This window comes from Haliotis rufescens, unplaced genomic scaffold, assembly GCF_023055435.1.
Source record: "Haliotis rufescens isolate VD_foot unplaced genomic scaffold, xgHalRufe1.0.p SCAF_10, whole genome shotgun sequence".
In the NCBI taxonomy this organism is placed as follows: domain Eukaryota; kingdom Metazoa; phylum Mollusca; class Gastropoda; order Lepetellida; family Haliotidae; genus Haliotis; species Haliotis rufescens.
Window position 1 is genome coordinate 31,572,442 of NW_025963780.1, and position 10,593 is coordinate 31,583,034.

The 10,593-nt window shown below is 40.4% G+C and overlaps 1 protein-coding gene across 1 annotated transcript; it reads left to right on the forward strand.

Moving 5' to 3' along the window:
- Positions 1-6,188: 6,188 nt before the first annotated feature.
- Positions 6,189-9,154, forward strand: LOC124115895 (gibberellic acid methyltransferase 1-like). The gene is made up of 2 exons (XM_046477055.2): positions 6,189-6,239; positions 7,068-9,154. The coding sequence occupies exon 2, from the start codon at positions 7,140-7,142 to the stop codon at positions 8,337-8,339; it is 1,200 nt and encodes a 399-aa protein (XP_046333011.2). The 5' UTR covers positions 6,189-6,239; positions 7,068-7,139; the 3' UTR covers positions 8,340-9,154.
- Positions 9,155-10,593: the final 1,439 nt, after the last annotated feature.

Here is a 10,593-nt window from a genome sequence, read left to right on the forward strand (position 1 = left end):
ATATGGTCATGCAATTAAGAAACAAACGGCGAGTGGGAGTTGTTTATTGTACGATAAACAACGACCATGACTCGTTTATTTCTTATATGAAATATCAACATTACACAGCAACGCATTACGCATTAAACAACAAACGAATCATAATATCTTTACCTCTTTCTCCATGTTTAATATGAAAACATAATACCTTTTTTTATAATCTGAAGGAATAATAATGACAGTAATATCATAATAATATCATCATTGTTTATGTTACTTATCCTCAACTTAAGTAGTCCTCAACTCTATACATTCAGTGAAGAAGCCCATGAACATATTAACTATGTAACATATATTAATGGAAATTAGATGAACAGTTGAAGTTAGCAAATGATATTATTCGGTCGAACGTCTATCAGCCAAAACTACATGATTGAATTGTCTACAGTGATTTTTGCAAGGCTACTCTCATAAATGCCATGACGCATTTTAGGCCAGGGCTCGATACTCGTATAAATGTGCTAACTTATTATTGCCTTAGTTTCATGATTTACAGTATTCAATAAGATGAATACGTGTTATAAAGTTGTAAGCTTCTTCACAACCGTGTAACTATAAAATGACTTTATTGGGTAATAAAAAAAGAGATGGGGACCTAAAATAGCCACATATCACACGATTTCGCGGGTCCACCTTCTTGGATGCAAGGCGAAAACATTTGAACGCGTTTGAAGCCACTGGGAATGCCCCCTGCAGGGTTGGACGAACATTTTGCGGTAACGCGGCGGTGTTGACCAAAGGCTATCAGCTGTATTTCCTGTCTAGGTTATTTCGGTCCGTTGTGTGTGTGCGTGCGTGCGTGCATGTGCGTGCGTGTGTGTGTGTGTGTGTGTGTGTGTGTGTGTGCGTTAGGGAGGGGGGGGGGGGGGGGAGGAATGAGAGTGGGGTGATAGGTCACCTTGATTCTCTTTAGGTAGAAAATAAGGATCCACGATGTTCGACCTGGTAGAAGTGTGTAATCAAACAGCACAGCATTGGTCTTTGACTGATTGTGGCGTCAAAACAAACTCATTCATTTACTTGAACTGAATGTTCATCTTATTTGTTATGGATACTCACGGAGCCGTGATCCAGAGAACAGGATTACCAGAAAAGTGGGGTATAACACACAAGCCAATAACCTATGTGAAAACAAAGTTATTAAAGAGCAAAACTGCTTAAAGTTACCAATAAACGTGTATAATTGTCATATCGTCACTGCACACATAATGAGTGTTTGTCTTTAGTATTAACATTCAAATACGTGATATCTGTATTAGCGATATTGTCTACGTTCCACCGGTGAGTAAACGTTAGCCTTACTATCTCGTAGTACAAATATTGCAAGAAATTGTATTTCTGAAGACATCACGATGCAGTTTTTACGATGCATCATGTCTGCACTAGCGCTTGACAAAAGCCTTGTGTTTGGGTGTTTCGGTAGTTTAAATGACTGCTCTTGATATTGTTGATTAAACTTTGATACTATGAAGAATATAAGGTTATATGAGAGTATGACTTTAGAACTTTAGAACTAAACACTGCTTATAAAGCTTAAGTGTCATGTACAAATGGGAAAGTGGAATTCCGTCAATTAGGCGGACGAATCTTAAAACTATTGATTAACATTAAAAATAAGCAATATCGGAAACATATATATGCATATAATACCTGGCAATATACACCAAATTCACCTTCTACAAAAAATAAATTTTAAAAGTCGGTTGATATTCGTTTGCGTATTTGACGATTATATAACTTGCGAAAGTATAAATCCTTTTCCTATACTCAGACATTCCTGAGCCTTGCACTTTCCTAATTATTTTGACTAAAATTATTACCGTTATCATTGTACTAGTTTATGGGAAATACGTGCCGATCAAGTACGTGCCATAACTTTATTCGACAATGTACAATTCCGAACTTATCACGAAACTGTTTATGAACCATTGTCAAATAGTGGTGACATTAAATCTAGGAAACAATACGCGAAATCGCACATGCACAGAACGGAAAATTTGGACAAGGCATTAAACAAGCCGCATGTGCAGAACGATTGATTTCAGTACTTCCTCTAAGCGCTTCGAGTACAGCCTCAAACTCGGGCCTGTAATCTAACACGCGAGAACTGACCAATGAAATCTGAGAAGTAGAAATACCGGCAGACGCTGCTGCTTGATTGACAATGTCAATCAAGAAAGGGAGGAGTTTGATGATATCGTTCTCTCCCAGTAAATTCCGATGTCAACTAACGACGTTATTTGGACGGAAAAACGATGGTTTTGAAAGCGTCCAAATAACGTCGTTTTTCCATCCAATGACCATATACGGAAAAAACGACGTTTTCGTGTTTGCAGTGTTAACAATGTATTGGTTTTTACCAGCATTTATATTGAGACATTTCCTGCTAGAGCTCAACAGTTCTTGAAATACATGGATGGCATGCGCACAGCATATCACAGGCTAAAGGGGGATGGCTGGAAACACTATGATCAGCAATTAAGACTGCGTCCCTCGCGTTACCCACTGACGCCTTGGTCTAAAATTAACCAGGAATTATGTTTGTTATTTATGACCCCACAATCGTACAATCCAGGCATGCCATATGGGCGTCATTCAGCTTACAAACCAAGATCTTCTGCCATGTTGTACACACCGGCATTTGGCACACGTCAAACTGTTACCCGCTTTGACTTCAATCGTACACAGCGAACACATCGATTTTTGCAAGTAAGTTCATATTTGTACACTTTTGTACACAATTGTGACAGCAAGCAAAAATGAAATCCCCAAACTGATTGAACTAGTAACTATCCAAGATAAAGAGACTTCTCCAATACATTTGCAAGTGTAAAAGTCCTATTTATCAGAATATCCAAGGCATAAGGAGGCATCCTACCTTTTGCAAGATTTTAATGCTTGATTTAGCAGAGGCTATACTGTAGACAAAGAGATCAGTTTAGGCAGGACCCTATCTTAAAGCGCTATTGCAAGAATGTAGAATATCTCCCATGGGATTGCACTGTGTTTGAAAAGTTTTCAACATTTTTGCAATGAGCCACACAACGCACACACCCAAAAGCCGTACTTTTCTGGGCATAGAAATAGACACAGAGGCAATGGAAACAAGAATCCCTCGTGGGAAAATCATAGAATGTCAGCAAGCAATATCAGATTTACTTCAGCAAATCAAAGACCTACTCAAACAAATACAATCACAACTGGGTTTACTGAATTTTATCTGCAGGGCCATACCAATAGGCCGTCCTTTCTCTCGCAGGCTAATTGATGCGATTCGACATGCAAAATAAACCAATCATCATATTTGCTTGACGCGAGGAGTCAAAAAGGATTTACAAGTGTGGCAGGAATTCCTGCATCAGCACAATGGAGTCTCATTGTTTCTTGATAAAGAATGGTAATCAAATACAGAGCTTCACCTTAATACCGATAGCGCTGGAGGTGAGGGGAGAGGTTTTGGCCTATATTTTGAGTATCAGTGGTTCTCTGGTACCTGGGCAACCAAGCGGAGAAAGCTGGTTTTACAGAGGACATAACCCTTTTGGAGTTCTTTCCAATTCTGGCCGCAGTAAACAAGAAAATTATGTTTCATTCAGACAACCAATCAGCTGTGACGAGTCTAAACAAATTGACGTCTAAGTCTGCATGTGTCAGGGTCCTAGTTAGGTCTTTTGTGCTTCACTGTTTACAGCGCAACATGTTCGTAAGGGCACAGTATGTCCCAGGTAGTAAGAATGTCATCGCAGATGCTATCTCTGGTTTTCAGTTTCATCACCTACCAACAGACCAACAGACATACCAAGCACAACAGGTTGAGTTAAATATTAGGCAGTCCAAGACTGATCAAACAGGCAGGCAAACGCAGCTCATAGTTGGACCTCATTCTAAATATGAAGTATGTCCCGTACAAGCTATTTATTTCGATTTGGCAATCCGGCCACGCACGCCTCCATCTCATGCTCTGTTCATTCACATCAACCATTCTCATGTTACAAGAGCACAGTTTTCAGCTTTACTGCTCAAGGTCCTCAAGTTCAGTCAACTACCAGAGGCTGCATTTAAATCTCATTCCTTCCGAATCGGGGCAGCAACAATGGCAGCCATTCAAGGCATACCACAGGAGACAATAAGGCTGTGGGGCAGATGGAAGTCAGATTGATTTAAGCGCTATATCAGAATCGGTCTGATTACTTCAATTTAAGTAGCAATGCAGAAGAGACCGAGGTTTGGGCCCTGATTCTTGCATTTCATGGCTGGGGAAGAGGGGACTCCATTGACATGAGTTGCTGCCATGTATCAAAGCAAAGCTCCATCACTACCATCCGCCAGGTACTATCCTACTACATGTTGGCTCAAATGACCTTATAGACCTTAAGGGTAAAGAGATGTGTAATCTCATGGATGGAGACATGGTTTAAATACATAAAATCCTGCCAAAAACTCGCATTATCTGGTTGGAAATGTTGTGCGCAGGAGATGGGATGCAGCTGACTCGCCAGTGGCAATTGATGGAAAACGTAAACAAGTAAACCGGTTCATGACTCCTAAGGGAAATCTTAATTTGGATAGGGCTAGGTAGCTGGGGGCAATGTTTGTTGATTAGTTACCTTCACAAGCATCCCTTTGCTATGTGTTTATGTATATGGTTGGGGGTTGGTCCAGTGGCCTGCTGGAGGGGATGTTCTGACGGCTTGTTGGGTTTTTGCTTGATTTAGCATGGCGGCTTGCTGAGTGTTAGTCGACGGCTTGTCAAAAGTGACAGGGAAGGGAGTTGATCATTGATGGTTACCCTCGTTAGTTATCTCCTCTGGGTTCTGAGCTACTCGGGTGTAATGTTTTGGCGCTCAGATATTTTATTTGCTAGGTTGCTTCGGCGGCTTGTCGACAGGGGCAGGGAGGGGAGCTGCTCATCGATTGTTCCCCTCGTGGGTTGTCTCCCCTGGGTTTTGAGCTGCTCGGGTGTTTCATAATGGCGATAGGATATTATTTGTGATAGGTATCTCCCCCAGGGTACCGCCAACAATACTGAATAAACTGCGCCCATATTTTGCCACAGACAAGTGTTTTGTTTTGTTTTCATGTTTGATGTTTTATTTGTTTTGTTTTCACGATTGGACGTCACAATAGTTGTGTACTGTCCAAATCCGCATTAAACCTAATGACTAATTGTCGGGAGGCTTGGTTATGGCATCTTCCCGAGGCAAGAGAGTAAACTGACTTTAAAAGTCCAGTTTCCACCCATGCCGAACTAGGCTGGTATTATGGAGTTACATTTTGGCTGGACTAACGAGTCTATGCATAGTCCAATCAAAATCGCGCACTGAAATCGAAATCCGGTTCGTAGAGTGTCATGCAGATTTCGGTCGACTGCAGGATTTGCAAAGCATGTTCACCGCTAACTCGTTATCAACAGATATTTTCTTAATCTTTTCATGCTTTTAATCAAGGTGCTCACGTGATTTGATGCACTTCACGATGTAAGACTCGTTTTATCACAATATATATCTTGATTTTCAATCAGATCGTCTTGACTGGGCGCAACCGTTTTGTTTGAAGCAAAGGCGAGTGATACGAGATGTGGAATCTGATTGGTCAATAGGAGGGGCATAGAAATGACATAACTCGTAATAGCCACTGGTGGCACTACGATCGAGCCCAGGAATTCCAACCTAGTTCGGCAAGGGTGGAAACTGGACTTTTATAGTCAGTTAACTCACTTGCCTCGGGAAGATGGGTTATGGGGACATGATCAGTTCTACTCTGGAAACGTATGAGGAACAGTAAAACCGTCTTAGACTAATCTACATAATGATATTTTTGGGTGGTATCCCTAATACTGACACTTGTGAAAAATTACAACTCCCCCCCCCCCCCCCCTGTTCTTCATGGTGGAACATGTGGATCCCTTGTTATTTTCACAATACCAAAATGTATCTTTTCGGTCAACTGGACCATCGTATGCATGATTATTTGTGATAGGGCTATGTTCAAATTTTCCAAATGGAGTTGTACGACTCGGACGAAGCTAGCATATGGCAGTGCTAGAGAGAATAGTGAGTTGGAGTTGGGAAAGATTGGGACGTGTCTGTACATTACACTGAATGATCATCTTTAAGTCCGTGACACCTGCTCGGCATGCATTCATAAATCTTCTTTTTTCGAAGTGGCTGCGTGACTACATGAACCCGCAAAATCAAACTGTGAGTGATTTCTTCTAATTTAGTTCAAGCCATAATACTATCAAGTCAGGGAGAATCGGTCTGAATATGATACCATCAGATGCTATATCAAACATGTGATTGTTTAATACATGAGCCGTGTGTCATGACCACACACATACATGATAATTCCCGTAAGAAGGTTAATGGTGTTAATAATATCTCTGAGTTTATATGCTTATTATGTTCTTTATTGATGAGAATGTAGGCCATCGGCCCGTGGGAGAGTGTGGCCAGTCCATAAAGGATAGAACTATCATTGCTATAGACCTTAACTATATACATGTCTGATGCACATGATAAACAAACATTGCAAGATTACACCACAGGATGCTGTAAGCATAAAAAAAACGTTTGTTGTGTTGCATGTACAAAGAATTTTCCAGGCAAATATTTATCACATAGAGCCTTATACTTCACACAGATCATATGCAATAAAATAAAATATAATCATACCAAATTCTTCTTCAAATACCCTCCTCACATACTGGACATAATGTTTGATTTCTAGCAATATTACAATATCTGTCGGTTTGTATTTAACGATTAGAACTATAACAAAATTGTGACGATGCAATACGAAATTTTGGAAGTATCATATACTTTAAATATTCTAAATCTGTTTCGAATACAAATTTATAAAAATGTTTAATGTTTTACTTTCTTTTGAGCCATTAAAAAGTGAATAGTGCCAATTATGCTCAAATGAACAATTCAGCCTTAACATCAATTTTCCAATAAAAAATTGGTATAAAATGCATTGGTAGGCGATGGTGACTTACCTGTGACTAAACATTTATTTACTTTCAGCTTATGAAAAAATAACATAGGTGAAGCATTCTTAACACTAAGAGTGTTAGCAGCTCAGTTCCTCTATCGGCCATGTCTTCAAGGTTATTCAGTTCAACTGTAAATACATCAACATCTGCAAGATATATCCCAACTAACGCCAAAGATTCAATGTATACCCATTATGGACAAAGTGGATCTGGAAGCTATGGATCAACTCTTGGAAAAGTGCATGCTGGATATATAGAGCCAATACAACATAAAGTTTTCAAATTAGCGGTGTCAATTCCTTGTCCAAGTGGTTCAGTGTTCAACATAGGAGACTATGGCACAGCAGATGGTGGCACTTCTATGGTCTTTCTGAGGCAACTGATAACACTTCTGAAACAACAACATGGCCCTGACGCCCAATTCCAGATCATTTATGAAGATCAGGGCGAAAACGACTTCAACTCGCTGTTCAGGCGATTGACTGGAATTATCCCCGATCCGCCTTCCTACCTTATTGAAATGGATAACGTTTATGCTCTTGCTTGCGGGACAGACTTCTACAAACAATGTGTACCTTCACATTCCATGCATTTCATCATGTGCATGATGTCTGTACACTGGCTATCTAAACTGCCAACAGTTTATAGGGATTCTGTCTACATATCTCACGAAAGCCTTGAGAAAGAAAAGGAAGCTTTGAGAAAACAGGCCCAGTTGGATTGGGAGAGATTCTTGCTGATGAGGAGTAGGGAAATGAAAGAAGGAGGTGTAGTTTGTGTAAGTGCTCCTGCTGAATATGTGCATCAAAAGACTGGTCGTATAAGATTCTCTGCAGAAACTTTAGTGACTCTGATGACAGACGTATGGAAATCTTTCACAGTCTCTGGCAAAATCACAAGACAGGAGTTCATTAATACAAATATCTCATTTTGTTTGCGAAACATGGACCAGATACGAGAACCATTTAAAACAGAGAAGTCCCAAGTCGTTGAATCGGGACTGCGTCTCTTGTCATCAGAATTGATTTTCAACAAAAACATCTTCTACTATTCCTGGAAGCAGAAGAAAGACGAGGAGGGAATTGATGACAGGGAGGGATTTGCCAGGGCGATGGTATCAGCCCACAGGAACTGGAGCAACCACAGCTTTATTGCAGGTCTCTCAGAGTCCCGCTTACTGGAAGACAAGGAGAAGATTGTTGATGACTTGTACGCTAATGTCACCACGGAAATTGCAAAAATGGATCCTGAAATGTTTAAGGATGATTTTTGTACCATATATGTTTTGATCAAGAAGGTATAAGAAAATGCTCATGAATATGTTTCTATTTGTCTTTCAGTAAATGTAATACTGTCGTAAATTTTGGAAGGAGTTTTAGCTCCAGAGATTTTGAAAGAATCCGCAATTTTGTCCGTTGACTTTATGTCAAACATCAAAGAAGTTTATATGTTTATATCCAGGAGAATGGTTTGTTTATTTATACTTTTTCTGGATCCTGAAATGTTTAAGGATGATCTTTGTACCATATATGTTTTGATGAAGAAGGTGTAAGAAAATACACATATGCATGTTTGTTGTTGTAAATTAGGACACTGAATTAATTTTGCAGGATTTCTGTCTAACTCACTCAACTAACAACAACATAACTACTAATGACCACATTTAGATAAAATGAAAGAGTTGAGGTTACATGTAACCATTGCCTCCTGATACAATATGTTGTCTTTGGGGTTTGGCTAGGGGTCGATCGTTTATTAAGCTGAAGTAGGCCTTGGATTTGGTTTAGAGACAGGATAGTACTTCAATCCTCTAAAACATGAAATGTTTGCCCGGAATGAAGGCGTTCAAGCGATTTTGTTTACATCACATTGTTTCGGCATATCCAGCATGTCCAACGATCAATTAAAGTTTTGTACAACCAGAGTCAATGTATGTAGAACAATTGATACACGCAAAGATTGGAGGTATTATTTCAGGTGCAGTCGCCCAAACTGATCTTAACTAATGAGGATGTCAATATGAAACTGGACGTCAAGTCGGACTGATCTGATATCAGCTGACATCACTCGTTGTCCGCAAAGTGTGTTATTTATTATACAGATAAATAAAAATATGTATATGTGGATGACCTATTATTCATGACTAATTTTATTGTTCTTGTGGGACGGAAGAATGTGTGGTTAAAACGCTCCCCCTTAAGGTAAGGTATCAATTTCTGATAAGATTAATAACAACTCAGCCTGAGACAGAAGGAGTCTGTGGAAGACATGTACAGTTAACGAGAGACGTCTTTTGACATCGGTCAGCACCAGGAACAGTAAGTGTGTAGGGTGCACGAATGGTCAAGTCGTCTAAGGAGACTCAGTTCAATTTGAAGGCTTGCATCAGTGATCCATACATATATTTTGTACCACTATTTTACCTTTATAGCCCATTTTATAGAACATGTTTCAGCAGATACTCGAGACGGATCATTCTCTGGCGTTGATGTTTTGTATTTACTGATGCCAGCATTTGCTGATCGAGGATTCCAATTCCAAATTAGCTCTTCATGGTCTTGGGGATGTCGGCGCTAACCCGTATGCGTGGGTTCCTACACAGCGTCTCCGAACTGAGTCACATTTCTTTTTTTGACATTCTGCTGCCATCATGAAATGCATGACAAATTGTTTAAAGCTGCATCTCACTCACCCGACTGGAATCGCCCAGGATAAGAGCACGTCTTTGCGAACACCTGGCATCATCAATATGTGGTAGTGAGTCATAAACGCGGGCATATTGAATCGTCGTAATTGTACCATAGACTGTTTTGTTATGATTATGGAAAAAGATGCAATGACATGCATCAGCCAAATCAGCGAGCCTGACCACCCGATCCCGTCTGTGTTGCTGAAGACCCCCGGATCTTCACAGGTGCAATACATATTGACAGCCTGGATGTACAAATGCAAATTTAAAGCCAGATTAACGCGTGCATTGAAAGGTTACCGTGTCGCGAAATACAGTGATACTATATATCGTTTCCTCATTTCAATGATTACACTGATTTCTTGACAAGACTTCTTTGACCAAAAGAGGTACCCACCTACACCGTACAGTATGTATGTTGGTAGTAATTCAACGTGGGTGGTGGTGTGGGACAGGGTATTTTTGGGCCGTACTACGTAAGTTACCTTTAATGTCACGTTTATTGAGATCCGATAATGTCGTACAGGTGATCTGACTATTAGAGTGAGTGAGTTGGGTTTAACGCCACTTTTAACAGTATTCAAGTTATATCACGGCGTGTCAGCTTAATGGGGGAGGAAAGCCCGAAGTGATGCAGGTCTAAGACGTTTACCACTTCGGTGAAACCCACGAGCACGGGTATGGTGCTGACAAACCTAGAAACATAATCGGGGCGAACCGGGATTCGAACCCACAATCATAGGTTTCTGGCGTGCCCAAGGGACGCAACTCTGCACAGCGAATCGCGGCGCCTTAGACGACTGGGCCACCCGTGCCCCCTCTGACTATTAGAATCCAAACGAGGCAGGAGTAGGGTAATTGTCTCATT

Bases quoted from the DNA above. Each gene is read 5' to 3' on its own strand.
- LOC124115895 (XM_046477055.2), top strand. From the start codon at position 7,140: ATGTCTTCAAGGTTATTCAGTTCAACTGTAAATACATCAACATCTGCA.